Below are 21,805 nucleotides of genomic sequence, written 5' to 3'. Positions count from 1 at the left end.
TATATATATATATATATATATATATATATATTTATTTATTTATATACATATATATATATATATACAAGGGGCTTCTTTCAGTTTCCTTCTACCAACTCCACTCACAAGACATTGGTCGGCCTGAGGCTATAGTAGAAGACACTCACCCAAGGTGCCACACAGTGGGACTGAACCGGGAACCATGTAGTTGGGAAGGAGCTTCTTACCACACAGCCACACCTGTACTCAGCGACACACACACACACACACATATAATCTAAAGTTTACATTATTATATATCCATTACAGCTAATCTTACCAATCGGTTTCGTGCTAGGGATTCAATGGAGTATGAGGTAACAATCTGATTATATAACCCTATATATATATAATTAATCAAAAAAATAAAGAAAAAAGTACAACAGGAAAAAAACAACGCAAGGACATGGTACATGCAAAGTATTAATAAGATGCTCAGAGAAGGAAAGAAAGGATGTTTTACATTTTGAGCAAAGCTTTTCTTCAGAAAAAGGGGACAGAGGAAAGTCCAAGAGAAAAAGAAGATGGAGGAAAAAAGTTGCCAACAGTTCACATGTGATGTGAGTGCATGTCTTTGTGTCTGTGTTTGTCCCTCGCCCACCACCTCTTGACAACTGGTGTTGTGTGTTTATGTTCCCGTAACTTTGCAGTTCAGCAAAAGAGACTAATGGAATAAGTACCAGACTTTAAAAAAAATTACTGGAATCAATTCATTTGAGTAAAAGTTCTGAAGTCTAATGACTGAAACAAGTAAAAGATAAAAGATGATGCATTGTATAGGTTATAGATTATATTTTCATCAGTATATTTTTGGATCAGATTCAGGTGTCTTATTCCTGTTCATAAACATAACATCCTTAGACTGGGTTCAATTACTGAACCTTGTTTCTAATACAGCATTTCAATTTTATAAATCATTATGTTGTATCATACTCAAATAGTGTGTGTGTGTGTGTGTGTGTGTGTGCGTGCATGCATGTGTGCATGTATAGTGTGTAGTGTCTGTGTGTAGTGGTGTGTGTGTGTGTGTGTGTGTAGTAGTAGTAGTAGTAGTAGTAGTAGTAGTAGTAGTAGTAGTAGTAGTAGTAGTAGTAGTAGGAGTAGTAGTAGTAGTGCATGTAAGATTGGTAGAGATGAGACGTAGACCTCAATTACTCTGCTAGAATGAAACTCCTGTTTCATCTAACTGTGCTGTGTGTGTGTGTCTTTTGGAGGATTATTATGACATATTTAATATTCATTTTCTAGAAACAAATATAGTTTCTTTATTTGCTTTTCCTTAATTCTTACTAAAGATATAAGTTATTCTGTCAATATCAAAAAAATTCCTCTTTTATGAACATTGCTGATGGTGCATTGTCACAACCTTTGAGCTGAAACATATAAAAGAATAAAAGAATAGTTTTTCTTCTCTCTGAAGATAATTTCTAGGGGTGACAATTTCAGTTTTAACTGACACTACACTATTAACTATTATAATATAGCATTATGACATTGAAGTGTATGATGGCAAGCTGGCAGAATCATTAGCAGACTGGACAAAATGCTGCACAGTATTTCATTCATCAAGATGGCGAGCTGGCAGAACCGTTAGCACGCCAGGCGAAATGCCTAGCGGTATTTCGCCTGCCGTTACGTTCTGAGTTCAAATTCCGCCGAGGTCGACTTTGCCTTTCATCCTTTCGAGGTCGATAAATTAAGTACCAGTTACGCACTGGGGTCGATATAATCGACTTAATCCCTTTGTCTGTCCTTGTTTGTCCCCTCTATGTTTAGCCTCTTGTGGGCAATAAAGAAATAAGTATTTCATTCATCTTTACATTTTGAGTTCAAATTCCACTGAGGTCATCTTTGTCTTTCATCCTTTCAGAGTTGATAAAATAAGTACCAGTTGAGCACTTGGGTCGATGAGGCATTAATTCCAAATAGATCATCAATATTGCCTCATCACAATAAGTTTTGTAGATACAGAATTCCCTTTTATATACTTTGTAGTGAAACTGGATACCCATTGAACTAAGGTGTCTGCTTTGGCTTTTTTTGCTGTAAATTTCATGAACTGAGCAGAAAAAGCCTCCAATTTCATAGATTTAGCGAACAGCACTAAGTTCTGTGCATGGTCTTGGTTTGTTTTAGTAGTCAAAGACCCTCTCTCTTTCATGAAGATATGAGGCAAACAACTTCTCTTAATCAATAGAGCAGTAGAGGAGATGCACCTCAATATTAATAAGCTTGGCTGTATATAATATGGGTAGCAATGCTATTTATCTCAATAGTTACTGAGATAACTTTCCAGAAACACTGTGATTTAAATGTAGAACAAGAAGAATTTCATCAGAATATAAAAATATTGGAAGAGTGGGATCTTTTTTAAAACGGGGGCCACATTTTTCATTAACGAAACACTTTGAAACTTGGAACACTGGTAGAATGTGTCATATAAAACATCTTTTTCTCTTAGTCTTCTTAAAAAAAAAAGAAATCCATAAGTTATTCCATGTTAAAGTTGTCGTATTTCTGTAATTTCAACCAATCACTGACGTCCATTCAGCCGATATACATTAAGTGCCGACTACATAAACAAACGATTCTGAAACAATTAACCCTAACCCTAACCCTAACCCTAGGGTTAGGGTTAGGGTTAGGGTTAGGGTTAGGGTTAAAGCAAATTTAAAATGAAAAAAGCAAATAAAACGAAGGTATGGAGATTAAATACGCTTTACATCACTTAATCAGCCAAAGGAGTAAATGTAAACAACTGAATACTTGTCAGTGATTGGTTGAAATTATCGAAATAAGACAATTTTTTACATGAAATAAATTCGAATACAAAAATATTTTTCTGTTCTATAACACAAAATAGATAAGTATACGAAGTTTGAAAGTCTTTCCTTACCAAAAACACTACGTAAAACATTAATGAAAAATGTGGCCCCCGTTTTAAAATAGATCCGAAGAGTGTTACCAAGAAAGGTGTGATACCTGCAGGATACCTACAGCAGGACTCCTCTAGTGAATTGCATGTTTAAAAGTACTATAAAAAAACTTCTGGTGTGTTGAATGACTGATCTTGCTTTTGTTATTTATTTACTGTTACTCACAGTTATAATTACTAGGGAGTTTACGAAAGAATGAGCATATTTAGTAATATGTAGTTGTTTTAATAGAATTACATAATTACATATCAACATTTTATCATTACTGAAAATCATTCCTCTTTTGTGCATAATGCTTACCTACACTGAGGATAATTTCTATGAAAGACAATTCAAGTTTCAACCAACAGTACACTATTAGCTATCTAATACAGCATAACAATACTGTAGTACCTCATGTATATAAGATTATAAACATTTAGAAAATGAATTAATTAAAGCTTAGTGTTTGAACATGGAGATATGGAAGGGGATGTTTTAAAACGAGAAAATTTAAGTTCAAATCCTTGAAATCCACATTTCTTCTGTTTTACAGTAGCTCCATCCATATGGAGCTACTGTTAAAAGTAGAAGAAAGTGTTTGGGGATGCAAACGATGGTTGTCATACTTTCTGTGAATCAATTTTTCAGGTCTGTTTTAATTCACATTAAATCATTTTCTGTGTTACTGAGGTTCCTAGGAAAGCATGATCATCAAAATTTAATACATCACCTGTAAATTGTAAGCCTCATCTTTATATGACAAGTTATTGAATAAAAAAAAATCTATTTCTATTTAGCAATATCATTATCACATAAAATGTAGATCAGTAATATTCTAAACTCTTTTTATGTTACTTAAAATTACATTAGTGTATCTCCATTTCCTTTTGTTCTTCTACATTATAACTATTACAGTTTTATTTTCTGATGAATGGAAGCACATATGACTACTTTATACTTTATCAGGCTCATTACATACCTTAAACACATGCTACTTCCATCTTAACACATATTATTACAGGAGTTTCTCATTATTGTTTCTGTACTTCATTTTTGGAAATAAAATTACATTCAAATAATTCACATACAAAGTATTTGCAAGGACTGAAACTACAACCCATATGTTTAGTTACTTGTTAAAGCCACATTTAAAGAAATGTCTCTTGAACAGTTATTATCAATCTTTTAGTATAAAACAAGTAGAATGATTCTGTACAAATAGCTGGTGATAGTTAGTGATAATGACTACTTGTATACTCAGAAACATTTGAGCTGAAAGAGAAGAAAGTTTGCAAAAAGTAAAATAATAAATAGATTATCTTTTGCAAGCAATAATACACTGATGTTGTTTTTGATACACACAGAAATATTTACATATTCTTAGTATAATTTAACAATAGTTTCATCAGTTTCAAATTTCACTGTAATAAAGTTAGTTGATTGGCCACATTAATTCCTATTAGCAAAAATATATTGCTGTATGTATGCAAAGAAGTTCCTGATGTTTGTGGAGCTAGTCTAGATTTGTACTCATTTCTGCAGTGACTGTTGAATGTTCTTGGAGAACATTTTTGCTGTAACATTCTCTGAAGATAGTTACTGGTAAAGCTCAAGTTTAACAGATTCTGGCTAATACTGGAACATGTTCCTGAGAAACGTATAGTCCTATCAACAATGAGTTCATATAAAATACAATCACAGTTGATTGGATTTGCCATCAGATTCAGATAGTGAAAAGTGCAAGCTGGACTATTCCTGATGAAGTCTATACTGCTAATGAAATTTGATTCAACATCTATGGAGAGTTCTGCTATTTCAGATGGCTTAGTGAAAGCCCTTGATGATATTTTCTTGATGTTCATGCGACGTAGTATAAAATGTCTTACAGAGAGCCCTTTGTTAAAGTAATCTGGAAGTTTAGGCATTATATTACCTGAGATGTCCAGTTCATAGAGGTAACCTAGTTTCTTTAATAGTGTATAAGGCAAGGAGGTAATATTCATATCTCGAAGAAATAACTTGAAAAGTGTATTTTCTAAACCATTTAGCAAAGTTGCTTCCAATGGAATGTTATTGCCACTAATATCCAGTACTTGTAACTTTAGACCTAAAAACGGTTGAGTATTGTTATTAAGTTCATTAATCTTATTATAACTGATGTTCAAAGTCTTAAGTTCTTGAAGATTCTGGATTGCTTCAGTTGGAATTGTACTGATGAAAGTATTTGATAATATTAGTTTATGAAGTGATGCTTCCTGATCTTTAAATACATCACTAGGAATTTCTTGCATTTCTGTAAAATCATTTCCTGTCAGATCTATTTCTGAAAGTTTAAATAACTGAGTAAATGATTGACCATCAAGTGTGGTCAGTCGATTAAAACTGAGATCAAGTTTGGTAAGATGATGTAATCCCATCAGAGAATCACTGGGTACATTAGTTAAATGGTTATGTGACAGATGTAGTTCTTTAACATTGCTCACACCCAAAAAAGCATCCCAAGCAATTTTTTCAATTCCACAATGCATTAAGGAAAGCATTCTCAAAGTCTTCATTTTATAACCAGGGAGAAGTCTGCTAGAGATTTTGTGCAATTTGTTGTTACCTTCAATAGTGAGCTCATACAAAGTTGGCACAGCATGTAAAAATCGAAGTTTATAGATATTTAATGAACTGATGTTTAATGTCAATTTCTGAAGGAAACGATTGGTAACTTTCAGAGCTTTAGCAGCAACATAACGTATTTGATTATATCCACCAATATCAATATCCACAATTGAATCACAGCTGAAATCCCGACTATTAATTAACTGGATGTAATTATCACGTAACCAAAGACGATAGTACTTGTTCTTGTCTAAATCCACCAAAGCAGGAATTTTAGTCAAATTCCTAGCCCGACAGTCAACAGTAACTGTATCACTATAAGGAGGGTCATATATTCCTTCAGAACACTCACAGACATTGTATTCAAGGCATGGATATCTTTTAACAAAATCCTTAGTAGAAAATGGAATTCCTTGGCATAGACAAATTAATATAATGAAAAGAAAATACTTCATAAAATCTACAGTGTTTGTAATGTTGGAGACAGGCATCTTTCTAGATTTTCAAATCGTGAACATGGATTATATTTTGGTCAGGTGCAACATAGAAACATATGGTCCCAGTGAATCTGAAAAATAAAAAAAGTTCAGTTCATGAAAAATTGTTGATTATTTTCTTAATTTAATGAAAGAGATATTCCTTTTTAAAGTCTAATGGTTTTTCAGCTGTTTCATTCATTTTTCATTCATTCTTTTATTCCTTTATTCTTTTATTTGTTTCAGTCATTTAACTGCAGCTATGCCAGAGCACTGCCTTTAGTAGAACAAATCGACCCCAGGACTTATTCTTTGTTAGTCTAGTACTTATTCTATCAGTCTCTTTTGCTAACCACTAAGTTACAGGGACATAAACACACTAACATCGGTTGTCAAGCGTCGGTGGGGGATAAACACAAACATGCAAACATATACATATATATATATATATATATATATATATATATGACAGGCTTCTTTCAGTTTCCGTCTACCAAATCCACTCACAAGGTTTCGGTTGGACTGAAGCTATAATAGAAGACACTTGCCCAAGGTGCCATGCAGCGGGACTGAACCTGGAACCATGTGGTTAGTAAGCAAGCTACTTACCATACATCCATTTCAGAGATGAGAGAATTCTACCTGAAAATTCATGAAAAATTCATTTTAAAGTGTTGATGATGGTCAAGACTTGTGCGTTTATTAATAGATCTCTATTCCATTACACACATGAGGTAATATCATGATCAATAACAGCTTGAAATGACCATCAGCTTTTTAAAGAAGATATAAATGGCTTGTGAAGTTGTTTGTATCTAAAACTAAAATTATCGGCTATTGTAAGGCATTTTCACAAGACAAAATTCCCTGGAAACAGTTATTCCGTGTTTGAATACTAAGAACTTTTCTCTTTTTGTCTATTCCTAAACTATGAACATTCTATGAAGAAAAGAAACAAAAAGCTACAAATTCTATGAATTTTCTTCAGACTTTAATTATTTCCAGCTTTAATGAAAAGTTTCACTTCATAAGGTGTTTAATTAATAAGTTACAGGTTTTGTCATGCTGATTATTTCTTAGTACTAATGACTAGAAATTTTAAGAACTTTATATTAAGTAAACAAAAACAATTGAATATGTGAATTGTACGCATTTCTTTCCTTAACATTCCTTAATTTCAATTTCAAATTTCAGCCCAGTTTTGATTTATGGAGAAATGATTATCTCCTTTGTAAAAGCTATAACCATTAGAGAGACCACATGTGTTTGAGAGAATGACTGGTTGACAAAAGCAATTTAATTTTTATCATTTTATTATTGCTACAGAGTCGAGAAAGTAAACTTTAAGTCAATACAATGCGAAGTATTTCATGTTTAACCCTAACTGAACAGATCTGTACTTACAGCTATTTCTGTTGTGACCATCCTGCATTTTTACAGATATGTCTCATGAAGCTATGTCTACTTTCTCCATTTTTTAAGATAGAAGGGTAGGATTTCAGAAAAATTTGGCTGCTCTGTAGGTGCAGTTACTTCCCTTGACATTAGGTTTAAACAACCTCATGCTAGCAGCGGTGAGATTCTAACACGAGGCCCTGCAACTTCCTCTTTTGGCCTCTAGACGTCGGAGAGCAAAGACATGATCTTTACAACAGATGCCAGCTAGCAGACATGAGGTAGTACACAGAAGATGAACATGGTCTCCATTCATCAAATTCTTTCCTTTATTGTTCAATTGTATATGTTTGGGACCGTGAGTAAAGGTATTTAAAGTTACAGCCTTGTTATATGAATTCATTGTACCATGTTCCTTTATCAAATGATATTACAGCCTTCTGAATGGATACCTCATTAGATGGTTTCAAGACCATTTTGGATAGTTGTGAAGCCATCTAAAGCTCTTTTAGTAGTTTGAGTTTTCACATAATGACTCACAATAACGAGTTCATTTCATCATGGTAGTATTGTTATTGTTGTTGCTTTTGATTATATTATTTTAAACCAACTTATTTTTAGCAGACCTATAATGAAAACATTCCTGCCATGATTAATTTCAGATATAGAATAATGTAGTTCTAGAGGAACTATATATATATATATATATATAATTTTTTTTAAAAAAAAGAATATTTGGCTGCTACTTTTAGCTCTAACATGTTTAGTGACAGCATACAGGCTCCTTTGTTGGCTCAATTTTTATCTTTCATTTGCCAAAGTGTATTGTTTTACAAAAGGTGTGTACTTCACAATTTCTCTTCATATGACACTGAAATATTACAATTCAACTCTCTTCACACCACTTGAACACCAGTTAGTTTACACATTTTTGTAATGTTTTTTTTTATTATTATAGACCATTACTGCTTGCCTTGAATTCTACTCTTCCACAAAGAAGGTGTTCTTCATTATCAAAAACCAACAATGATGAGATATTCACATTCAAATCTCCCAAAACATTAAAAATGAATAGATACATTATTGTTTGAACTCTCACTGTTCTGTGTGCACCCCATGAACTATTATCTGTTTGGCAGAAATCAGCATGCATCTGCAGATAATTTGTGTGCTGATTTTTACAAACAAGAGCTCATGCTCTTCTTAGTTTCTTTGACCTAATTGGGTAGCTTTGACTGAGAGGATACAATAAAGTTGAAACACTGCAGTGAATCAAAATCCCCTTACACCAGTGAATCGTATGCTTTACAAACACACATCATCTAAAGGGAGGAGGTGTTCTCCAACGAGGAAAAGCAACAGTGATGAGATATTCACATCTGGATCTGCCAAAACACACTCAGATACATAATTATTAATTAGTTTGTAGCGTACACTCAAGTGAAATTCCTCTCTCCTCTTTATTATATATACGTGCATTCAAACATAGCAGGTAACAGCTAGCCTTTGGCTGCTATTTGAACCCCATTGTGTCCACTACTCTGATTGGTTGGTATTGGTACAATTTGTCTCTTACTCTGTTGTGCTAATTTGAGCATATAACTAATTGGAGCCTCTAAATAAAATCATGTGAGACAGCCTGTTCTCAACCCAGTTTTGAACCTACAGCTCCTTATAAAAACCCAGCTTCTCCTCATCTCGATGTCTTTGGTTTCAGACCTTTTAAGGTATAGCCACTGACCACACAAGACACAGCCAGTTCCACTGACAACACACCAGCAGCCATGTTGTGACTTACTAACAGCATTACAGCAATCTCTTTCTTCATCACCACCATCACCTTCTTAACATCATCAACATCATCTCTCTATGTATACAGTTCAACAAGCAACTCGCCCAGGTTCCAACAATCCACTGTTCGTGAATTACTTCATCATGGATCAACAGCAAATATACAACCTGCGAGAACTCCTGTACCAAATGACCCAGGCAGCAACATTACAGCCACAACTTCATGTACATGTACTGCAACTGGCTCAGCATCATGGCTGTAACTTCTTGATACAGTATTTCAACTACCATGTACAATTGACTACGAACTGGTATTTCTCATTCTTGTGTCTATGAACATTCTTCTAACTTCTCATTATAGACTCTTTCACTATCCTCTTAATTGTTATTCTTATATGTACGTAACGCATATGCATGCATCCATGCCTATGCACACATACACTTTGTTCTTATGACGGCCTGTCTATTATTTTGTATACATGATGCACACACAGACACACATGTTAGTATATCAATAAATCTTCTCTTAAACATTTTACTCAATTGTGTCTCTCTTTTCCCCTCTGGCACATATATGTATTATTCTTTTTATATTTATTGTATTGACTGTGTGATGTACTAAGGAGACTCATTCTCGTCACCTCGCATTGCACGGTCCTGAAAAGTCCTTTATTTAAAGTGGCAAATGAGTGGGATCATTCGCATGCCAGACAAAATGCTTAGTGACATTTCTTCCAGTTTTATATTTCGAATTAAAACCCTGCCAAAATCAACTTTGCCTTTCATCCCTCTGGGGTCTCAAAAGTGAGTACCAGCTGAGTACTGGGGTTGATGCAATTGACTAGTTCGCTGTCCCCAAAATTTCAGGTTTGTGCATATAGTAGAAAGGTTATTAGTTCTTTATTTATCAGGAAACAAAACCATTCCATTATGATTCATAGCAAACAAATTTTGTTATTAGAAACTAAAACAGTAGAGATAAAACTCTGGTATAAGATCTAAATTGCCAAATACATCTACTTTATTTGAAAAAAATAAATCAGTTTAAATGTCCTAGACTAAATATCAAAACTGTTTCTGAGAAATTATGACATTTTCAGATGAGTCATGCTAAATTGTCAAACTTTAGGCTGCTGTTAGAAAATTACTTAAAGACAAAGAAATATTTGCAAGTATACTTAAAGCTTGGACAGTTTTATCTCCATATAATTCTTTCTAATTTTGGTATATGGCCAGTAATTTTGAGAGGTAATGGGATTAGTCAATTCAACAATTTTGAGAGAAGGTGGGCGATTACTTTGACTGCCCTTGCCTCAAGATACTTGGCTAGTGCTTTATTTTACCAACCCTGAAAGGATGAAAGCAAAGTTAAGAATGTAAAGAACCAGAAGAAACAGTGCAAAGTATTTTGTCCAATAAGTTAATAATTTTGCCAGTTCATCACCTTAATAATAATAATAATAAATCTTTCTAACTTTTGACACAAAACCAGTGATTTGGAGGGAAAGGGGAAGGTCAGTTACACTGACCTGGTACTTGACTGATACTTTATTTTATTAATTCTGAAAGGATGAAAAACAAAGTTGACTTTAATGGAATTTGAACTTAGAACATAAAGAGCTGGTAGAAATGCTACAAAGCATCTTGTCTGATGGGCTGACAATTCTGCCAGTTCTCTGTCTATTTATTTCTATATAATAATTGTAAATATGTAAATGCTGGTTCAAGCAGCAAGCTGGCAGAATCATTAGCATATGGAATTTTGCAAAGGCTGACATTTGGAAATTAGGTCTCAAATGACCCCTAATATTTAATGAAAAACCTTGTACCATACCAAGTTAGTGTTAGATATAAAGTGAAAGGTTATATTGATGAAGCAATCAAAATATTCACAGGACCCTGCTATCATCCATTCTGAGTTCAAATTCCACTGAGGTCATCTTTGACCTTTCATCCTTTCGGGGTTGGTAAAATAAGTATCAGTTGAGCACTGGGGTTGATGTAATCAACTTACCTCACTCTCCCAAAATTGCTGGTTCTGTGCCAAAATTTGAAACCAATATATAAATGCTGGTAGGTTAATTGGCTGGTTAGTTGGTTAATTTGTCCATCTTACTTCATATGACATACTACATTCTTCATTATTTTCAAAATTAATTGAAACAAAGGCAATATGTCTCAAGAGAAATATGGTAACAAAAGAGCTAAAGTGATCTAAAATGAATATCTTCTATCAAAATTTCATGTTAATTACGTGTACCAAATGTCAGCTTAGCAATGACAAAGTTGTTTCATTAAATTCTTCATTATTTCAAAATTAATTAAAACAAAGTTAGTGAATCTAGTCAGAAATATGGTAATGAAAGTGTTAATATGTGAATATACACTTAAAGTGGTATTTGGACACAGAAATAGCTAGAAAAGATATGTGTTTAGTGAATACTATACACCCTGGATGGTATTTGAAGTTAGAAATGGCAGTTGTTGAAGTAGAAATCATAAGCTCCCTAGTCTGATGCCATTTACTCCCACACTCTCAAGTTTAATCAAATCAAACAGTCCTAGTTTTTACCATAAACTCTGAATCACTGAAATCCACCCTCTCTCTCTCTCTCTCTCTCTCTCTCTCTCTCCCTCTCCCCTCTCTCTCTTCCTCCTCTCACTCTCTCTCCCCCCTCTCTCTCTTTCTCCTCATCTCCCTCTTTATATTTCAAATGTAAACATAAGTTTATGTGTGTGTGTGTGTTCATTTATGTGCATATACGTATATGTGTATATACGTCTGTGTGAAGATGACTGTTGCTTCATTAATATAGGGAAGCACAATTAATGTCAACGTGTGTGTGTGTGTGTGTGTGTGTGTCACAAGAAATGCCAGCATCAGGTCAACTAATATTACTATCTGTTTCTCAATTTCTTTCCCCCCTCTCTTCTCTCTCTCTCTCTCTCTGCGTTTATGCATAAGCATGTCCGTGTGTGTGTGGAAATAACCCAACAGAAATAGATCGTCTAATATCTCAGTAAATAGAAGTTACCAGAAACAGTAATCCCTATCTCTTGCTTCATCCTGCCTTATACTTTAAAGTATGTATCTACCTCTGTCTGTCTTTCTCTCTGTCTCTCTCTCTCTCACACACACACACACACATATGGAATTTTGTGACAGCTCACATTTGGAAATTAGGTCTCAAATGACCCCTAATATTTAATGAAAAACCATGTACCATACCAGGTTAATGTTAGATATAAAGTGAAATGTTATATTGATGAAGCAATCAAAATATTCACAGGATCCTGCTATCATCAGGGAAATGGCTAAGTCCAGTATTCATAAAAGGAGTACAGAGATATTCCATATTGTGTGCATGGTTTAAAGTGTGGCTACACCAGAAAAGTACTGAAATCACAGGCAGGGTACCAGAGGTGGTAGATTTCATATGCAGCAGATGCACAGAGACAATAAACTCTAAATCCACCAAGTTAATACATAATTTCAAATGCCATCAATATTCCCTAGAAGTAGTTGACAGCTACCTAGGTAACCTAAATTGCCATGAAGTATGTGTCTTAAAAGTGTAGTATCCAGTGTAAGAACAAGTAGGAATATACTCAGACAGCTGTTACCTCGGCTGACAACAAAGGGCAAATTATATGAGAAGTGTAATGCTCACGGACCTTGAATGATTTGCAAAAACTAGAAAGAAATGTGGCATTGATTTTTAAAACTAGAATTTAAGACTTTATAAAACCTAAACTAATGTCACTATGTCTTGAAATAATATATTCACACACAAGTTTTATCAATAAAACGGTGTAAACAACAGTTTCTTTTTTTTTAATTCTAAATGTTTAGTCTTAAAGCATTTTTCAACTTACCATTTGAAGAGCATCGGTAACTTTTTATGTCTTACCTGTAGTGTCATACAAAATCAAAATATTAAGAACCTCTGTGTTAAAAGAAAGCCCAGGTCAAATTAAATGGTTAATTGCTTATTAACTAAGGAATGTGACACAGTCATCATCATTATCATTTAACATTCGTTTTCCATGCTGACATGAATTGGATGATGTGACATGATCTGGCAAGCTGTAGGGCTGCACCAAGCACCAATGTCAGCTTTGCATGATTTATATGGCTGGATGCCATTCCTAATACCCAATCATATCCAAATATCAATTTTCGATATTTGTGGAAAGTTGGTTGAAATAATAAAGATATCAATAGTTCTGATCCAGCCAAGTTATGACCAAAGGTGTTCAAGCTATAACTATCCCAACTTTTCTCCAAACTTACCTCATCCATTATGTATCCATCATTTATTCAAACATAGTTTATCCAATGTCTTCTTCCTTTCCTAAAAGAATGTGATTTGAGGTAGATTTAGCTGCTACTTATGGCAGGTCAAGTGAGCATGTAATTGCTCTCCATCATTGGTTCAAGTTATTGATTGTGACTGAAACTGAGGTATTATGTGTGAGAGAGTTTATGGAGCTGTTGAGAACATTAAATTGATGAAAGTGGCAAAAAATATAAAGATGGAGATTGGTGGGTTGACCTTTTAGTGACCTTTCAGCAATTGTGTTAATCAAATACAAAACTGATTTCCACAATAACCACCCAGTCGTGTTTATTTACAAATTCTGTGCAATAAAACAAGAGAATTGGTAGTGTGACACACAAAATACCTGATAGTGTCATATTCAGTTATGTATCTTTACATACTCAGTTCAAATCCCCATGTCGTTACCTGTCTTTCATTCCATTGAGGCCATTAAACTAATGTACCACTCAGATATTGGGTTTACATGGTGAACTAATATTGTCATTGAGCATATTTATTTTATCTCTCTACTTTGAGTTCAAATCTCACCAAAGTAAACTTTGCCTTTCATCCTTTTTCATTGGACTGGTTTAGTGGAATTATTTGAGCATTGTCAGGAAAGATACCTTGTGGTAGTTGTTCTCAGGGACTAGACTTAATCTGTCATCCAGTTGCTTGTCAAGGATAATAACATTCTGTGCTGATTTTCTCACTAACAGTTAAATGTTTCTATGCATGCAAGGTTTTATGTGTGAATGTACATATGTATATACATGATTCTACATATATGTTTGTGAGTGTATATATGTATGTCATTATTCAGTTTTATTTCAAGATTTCCTACCAATAGAGAAAAAGCCAGTTTCTAACCTAGATCCAAGGCTCCTTCATTGGAATTTCAACATCAACAACAAGGTATGTTTGTATGTATGTATATGTGCAGATTTGTATGTTTTGTTTTATGTATGTCTTCTCATACATATACTTGCATATCTAGACATGCTCATATATACTTAAATGATAAACTTCTGGAAAGTTTTACAGATTTTTACAGTTCCTGTGATGGCTTGGATCTGTCGTCTTTGAATCAGCTTTCTCCTTTCTTGTTTTGAGAAGCCTAATTTCTCAAGATTGGTATTTAGGCAGTGTGTTACATATCCCACGGCCCCAATAATTACAGATATAAACCTGAACTTGTAATCTGGATTGAGTAACTGCAGATTTCTCAATAGTTTAGTGTATTCTCTTTTTCACTGTTCTTCAACTTTAACATCCATTGGGCAGCTGATTTCCACAACTGTACATAGTTTCTTTTCCCTATCCCAAATCATTATATCAGGTCTGTTGTGCTTACATTTTATTGAGGTTTTCACTGGGACATTCCACCACTACTCCTTTTTATTATGAGTGGCTATGGCTTCCACCATACTGTGGATTCTTATTTCTTTGTCATCAGGGTTATCCTTTCGATGGATCATATTATACAGTGTCTTAGCTATAACATCATGTCTCATCAGTAGATAATACCGTGATGATATTTTTGGACGACTGGTTATGATATAAGTGATAGTGATATCTTTGATGTTAACACCGCAAAGTCTGCATCAATTGTCACATTTTACTGCTTTTCTTGCATCTCTATCCCTTTTGTGCATTAGGTATTTGATTGATATTTCCTGTTCCTGGACTGCAAACGCATACCCTTCAAAGTGGGAGGCAGTAATCCAGTTGCTGGTCTATGATAGACTGCTTTGATGATCAATGTTACTATCATTTTGGAGCTTTCTACTAACATATCCATGCATGATCTTTTGTTCATATATGCTCATCATTTCATATGCTGCAGTAGAGCCGTGCAACTTCTTTGAGCATGCATTTAAAGTTATTAGACAAGGAATGCTGCTCAAGGAGCTGCCTTCCAAGTCTTATGTTGTTATCAGCCTCTTGTATGCAAATTCGGTCAAGGGATGCACGTCAACACTTCGTGGTTAAAAGATGTTGTCGAAGGGATATGATACAACATTCAAAGGTAGTTTGGATCAATTTTAAGCCTCTGCCACCCTGTTTTCATTTTAGGTAGAGGTGGAGTACGTCATTGTTATTGTAGAAATTATGTGTGCTTGTTAGTATCTTCCAGGTTTTTCACATCAATGGCTTGGATCACATCAAGCATCCAATCAAGTAGCCCAAATGTTGGTATGAATACTGGCACTGCCTGCAAACATATGTGAGTGTGTGTGTGTGTGTGTGTGTGTGTGTGTGTGTGTGTGTGTGTGTGTGTGTGTGTGCGTGTGTGTGTACATGTTCTGATCAATAAGTATCCAGACTGTTGCTATAGTAATGAAGCTACAGCACATAGAGTGAAGCCACTTGGCACAGATTGACCTTGAACTCTGTTGTGTATGCACACTAAGGTTTAGCATTCTAGCTCACTTCTACTGTTTATAACAGTGCTTGGAAGAAAGGTGTGTAGTATGTGGTTGTTGCATTGACAATGACAGAGAAAGCTGAGCAGAGAATCTGCATCAAACTTTGCTGAAAGCTTGGCGATACCTGCTCAGAGGTCTACACAAAGTTTTCAAGAAGTTTTCATCATTCTCGACACAATCAAGAAATCCAAGTGTCTTTTTGGTCAGCTGAAAGTAGTTTTGACACAAACCTGGCAGACACACATCTCATACCCACATCTCCAGTGATAATGGACTGAACTGAACCATAACTAATCTGCACATCCTTTGATAACTCATGGATGGTGACTCAATAATTTCCCCTCACAGCTGCATGCACAACTGCAATGTTTTTCTCAGTTCTTCTGGTTAATGGTCACCCAGAACATTTGTCAATATCGACATTTTTTTGGCCATCTTGGAAATGTCTGAACCACTCGTACACTTGTGTGCAGCTCATACACTCATCTCTATACACTTTCTGTGACTTTGCATAGGCCTCTAAGCAACTTTCTCTGTCATGGTCAATGTGACGATCACACGCTACACACCTTCCTTCCAAGCACTGCTGTAAGCAGCAAAAGTGAGTTAGAATGTTAAAACTTAGTGCACATGCACAGCAGAGTTCAAGGTCAATCTGTGCTGAGTGGCTTTACTCTGCGTGCTTTAGCTTTGTTACTATGGTAACAGTTTGGATACTTATTGATCAGACCTTGTATGTATGTATGTATGTATGTATGCATGTATGTATGCATGTATGTATGTATGCATGCATGTATGTATGCATGCATGTATGTATGCATGCATGTATGTATGTATGTATGATTAACATAATGCACCATTTTCATTTGATCATTGGATCGATAAAAATAAGCACTAGTTGAGCACTGGGGTGCTGGCCTTGTGCCAAAATTTGAAACTACCATTATTAAGTATTTCTCCTGTTGCTACATTCTGACTTCAAATTCCGTCAAAGTTGACTTTGCCTTTCATCCTTTCAGGGTTGATAAATTCAGCATCTGTGAAACAGTGGAGTTGATGTAATCGACTCGTCCTCTCCCTCCAAATTTCAGGCTTTGTGCCTTTTGTAGAAAGGATTATTATTATTATGTTGCTTTTTTTCTTCTTTCTTCAAATTTTCTTCCATTTCTCGCCAAGTGTTTTCCTTACACCTAGGGCAGAGGTGTATGCATTCCCAGTTTACACATGCAAATTTACAGGTAAAATATGTATTTTAAAAAAAATTAATAGATAAATAAATTCATGAATGGATGTTGTTTTCACAGCGATAATGCTCTTCTCAATACATGAGTCATTCCAGTTAACATGATTTTTTACACTTCCTGTAGGGATGGTAAGCCTGGTATCATTTTCAAATAGGTTTCAGTACCTTTTTTATCATTCCTAGAGATCCTACAACCACTGGTACGGTAGTCGCCTTGAGATGCCACATTTTTTCCATCATCCTCATCATCATCATCATCATCATCATCATCATCATCATCATCATCATCATCATCATTATTAAGGCCGTGAGCTGGCAGAATTGTTAGTAAACCAGGCAAAATGCTTAATGATATTTTGTTCTGAGACTTTACATTCTGAGTTCAAATGCTGCCAGGGTTGATTTTGCCTTTCATTCTTTTGCGATCAATAAAATAAGTGCCAGTTAAGCACTGGGGTCAGTATAATCAACTTACTTCCTCTCTCGAAATTACTGGCCTTGTACCAAAATTTAAAATCATTATTATTATTATCATTATTATTATTATTATTATTATTATTATTATTATTATTGTTGTTGTTGTTGTTGTTATTCTCAAAGACTCTCGGATAGTTCTTAATTACCGGTTATTCTTCACTCGAAAGCAGGCAATAACAAATCACCAAAGGTTTCAAATAGTGCCTTCTCCTGTGACTCAAACAGAAAATACTCTTCTTAGAGTGCGAGCTGTACTCAACAATGCTGTCTTCTGCATCACCTCAAGCCTGACAGCAGCTCCAATATTCTTAATATGTTTTTACAAAGCCCTTGGAAACTGCTCCTAATGCTTCAATTACCACTGGTATCACCATTACTTTTCTCATGCCCCATAACTTTCCTATCTCGTCCTACAGTGGCTGGTAATTCTCAATCTTTTCTGTTTCCTTACATTTTATCCTTGAATCACCTGGTGTTGCAACATCTGTTATCTTTGCTTCCTTTTCATCTCATTATTATTATTATTATTATTATTATTATTATTATTATTATTATCATAATTATTATCATTATTATTATTATTATTATTATTATTATTATTATTATTATTAGCATTATCATTATTATTATTATTATTATTATTATTATTATTATTATTATTATTATGATTATGTATTTCCCACACAGTCAACAGCATAATTTGAACTCAGAACATAAGGACAGACAAAATGCTGGTAAGCATTTTGTCCAGCATGCTACCCACTCCCCCGAAATTGCTGGCCTTGTGCCAAAAATTGAAACCATTATCATTATTATTATTTTTATTATCATATTTGACTCAGTGTGAAGTAGTCTTGTGATTTTCTCATTGAAACATGGTCTAATCAAGCATTACCAAATCAAATTTTTACTGGAATACTTATAAAAAAGAGTTCTGGGAGTAGACAACGATAATATTTATTAAATTACTAATATTATTTTAATGATTTCAACAAGTATGAGAGAAAATTCTGGGCATCTTTCTACCTTATTAAATCCTCTCGGTGAAACCCGTCCTCAGTCATCAACAATATTTTCTGAGATCAATTTAAACCAACATTAATCATTGAGCTTATGATTAATGTTATTATTCTGCACAATATAACTAGAATATATTTGCTGCATTACACTGAATATGAAGTCACTAACTTGACTGTTATTTCTTATGCAGAGGGTAACCAAAGATAATTTCCTTCAGCTATTAAAATAGAATAAAGATTCTTCTTGAGTAATATAGACTCATAGTTTCTAAGTTTCCATAGCGCATATATTCACCCCTGGATGGGACACTGGTCTATTGCAGGATTCCTCATTTTTGCCAGCTGAGTGAACTGGAGCAACATGAAATGAAGTGTTTTGCTCAAGAACACAATGCCTCACCAGGCCCAAGAACTGAAACAACAAACTTACAATCATGAGTCCAACACCCTAACCACTAAGCCTCACATCTCCACTCCCTCAGCTATATAACAGTTTGACTACCATTTTCTTTGGCACCCCAGTAGTAAGGTTTTCTTTTGACTAAGCCAAAGTCATTTTTTCTTTCTTTTTTTTTGTCAGTTAAATTTACCTAAGTATACAACTGGTACTTATTTTTTTCAGTCTTAGCAGAGGTGGGTAATAAGCAAATGTAGAGTAATTACAGTAATACTCAAGTTCATTGACACACATCAAGATCAATATTAATAACAATAATGCTGTAGTAGTAGTAGTAGTAGTAGTAGTAATTAAAAAATGTATTAAACTTACTGGCTGAAGAATCTTCCTTATATGTTTTGGGGTAATATCAGCGCCATTCTAGTTGGATGCTTGTGATTTCCCAGACTGTCTCTGCAGTTGTTGACGGTGACTGATGGTGTGCCTGTCTCTATTCTCTAATGTTAAAACACGACCAAGAGGCAGAGAGAAAGAAAGACAAGTAAAATGTGTCCTGCTTTTTCTTCTCATGACATTTGCTCATGGATGTTTCAAAGAGATTCAATATTGGTAATAATAGAGGCTAATTAAGCATTTTAGATGTGACTGCGTTAGAGAAGTCAAAGGTTGCCTGCTGCACCCAACCAGCTTTTCCTCACATATTTATCAACCAATCTGACTCTTCTTTAACACACACACACACACACACACACACACACACACACACACACACACACACACACACACACACACACACACACACACACATGCACACACACGCACACACACACACAGAGTCTCTCGCTTTCTCTCTTTCTCTTCATTGCCTTGTATTATCACACAAACACAGGAGATGCGATGTACATACATACATGCATATATACATACACACACACACATATAAGCACACATATGCATATATGTACATACATGCTTATATATACATATGTATATAACCTACATACTCAAGCACATACACATGTTAACATTGACACATTTAAATAGACACACATGTATACATTCATATAAAAGCATGCATTTTACATATACATACATATGTACACTCAAACTTATATACACACATTTACACTCATAAACACACATAAGCATATTTACAGTATGATATATGGAAAATTACACATTATGATGATCCTTTTACCATCTAACAGTCTCTTTGTCTGTCCCTATCTCTCTCAGACACACACGCACTCAAATACAAACACAATGGAGCTTATGGATGTGATGCAAGGAAGGAAGAAGTTCAAAGTTCTTGAGTTTTATGAGGCAAATGACCCAACTATTTGCAACACCAACTTCAGGAAGCTAGCCAGTCACCTGACCTTTCTGACCAACTACCCAAACAAGCAAGCTTCATAGACTTTGTTCTGATTAAGAAATGTGAAATTGGAAATAAGATTTTTGTCATGCTAATGAAGACTAACAAGCTTGAATCACTTGTCCACGACTGCCCACTATCTCCAGACAATTAAGTCTGTCCCTTTCTTTAACATGTCAGTTCTTGAATCTCTCCGTCTCAGCTGGTGCTGGTCTTAATTGCCATTTGGTAATTATGATAGATCCTCTAGAGGTGGAGATAATTTTAATATATCAAGAATTTTTGTTGTATGGTATTTAACAGACTAGTATCTAACATGTTGTTCAAATACATACCACTGACCATTTCGAGTAATTTCTCTCAGCACACTTTTCCATACACACACACACACACACACACACAAACACACATAAATACATGCACACATGTACGAATGCACATACAAATACATGTACATGCATGTCCAAATTATTAATCACACAAGTGCAGATATGTGTGCTATTTACAATGGATCTGACCAAGTTTGTTCATTTGCAGATGGTGGTGGTGGGAGGCAATTGTTGTTATTGTAGTAGCAAACACTAGAAAGAACTGAACAGCAGATCTTCAAAGAAGAAGCCTGCACCCGAACCCCTCACTACTTCATATATTTCTGCCCTTAACTTCTTTTCATGCTAAAGGAGCCAGACTACATCCAAGTCATAACTCCTGGATACCCATCTGCTGTCACATTTTGTATCACTGTCTACATCTGCAATTTGTACATTCCTGGGTGGTCAAGGTACCCTGAGCCAAGATGACCTGAATGTTGTAACACCATACCAGTGATACATAGGCTAAGTTATGCATTCTGAAGTACACTTTCATTCCTCTTTGACCAAATTCAGTTGGAAACCTTTACAACTGCTTCTGTCATTGCCTTTAATAGATCTTTTTCCCAGAAATTCTGAGTTATAAACTATATATTATCCATTTACTGTTGCTTTTAGCCCCCAGGAGGACATCTCCTCCAGCTGGCTTATCGACACACGACTGTGTCCTGTTTGCCAAGGGAAGTTATCCCTCTCACCTCGATCTGCAGCACGAACGTATCCGGATTTCAGGGTTATTTCCCTTCGTCGGCGTCCGACAGCTGATGACCTTGGTGAGAGAGACAAAAACCTGGCAAACTTATATCTTCTTTTCCAGTGAAATTCTTCACTGATATTGAAAAGGTGAAAACAAGCAATGTTAATTCTCTAAATGAAGTATTAACAGTAACTGCACGATAAAGTGTAGTATATTGCCACTTAAGTGTGGCTGACCCCTAGGAGTGGATGTTACTGTTGCTTTTAGCCC

The 21,805-nt window shown here is 34.9% G+C and overlaps 2 protein-coding genes across 2 annotated transcripts in view; both read right to left on the bottom strand.

Annotated features, from left to right (window-relative positions):
• Nucleotides 1-19,668, bottom strand: part of LOC106874293 (FGGY carbohydrate kinase domain-containing protein) — a 99,883-nt gene extending 80,215 nt beyond the window's left edge. The window contains exon 1 of the mRNA XM_014921973.2: nt 19,465-19,668. The gene's annotated coding sequence lies outside the window, so the exon portion shown is untranslated. The remainder of the gene's footprint in view (nt 1-19,464) is intronic.
• Nucleotides 1,030-21,805, bottom strand: part of LOC128246977 (insulin-like growth factor-binding protein complex acid labile subunit) — a 23,281-nt gene continuing 2,505 nt past the window's right edge. Inside the window, exon 2 of the mRNA XM_052970619.1 lies at nt 1,030-6,111. Within this exon, the coding sequence (XP_052826579.1) occupies nt 4,355-6,034 (1,680 nt within the window). The 5' untranslated portion in view covers nt 6,035-6,111 and the 3' untranslated portion in view covers nt 1,030-4,354. The remainder of the gene's footprint in view (nt 6,112-21,805) is intronic.

Source organism: Octopus bimaculoides, chromosome 9 (genome assembly GCF_001194135.2).
Source record: "Octopus bimaculoides isolate UCB-OBI-ISO-001 chromosome 9, ASM119413v2, whole genome shotgun sequence".
Classification (NCBI taxonomy): Eukaryota; Metazoa; Mollusca; class Cephalopoda; order Octopoda; family Octopodidae; genus Octopus; species Octopus bimaculoides.
Note: the sequence above shows the minus strand (reverse complement) of the source record. Positions and strands in the feature narration are given on the sequence as shown.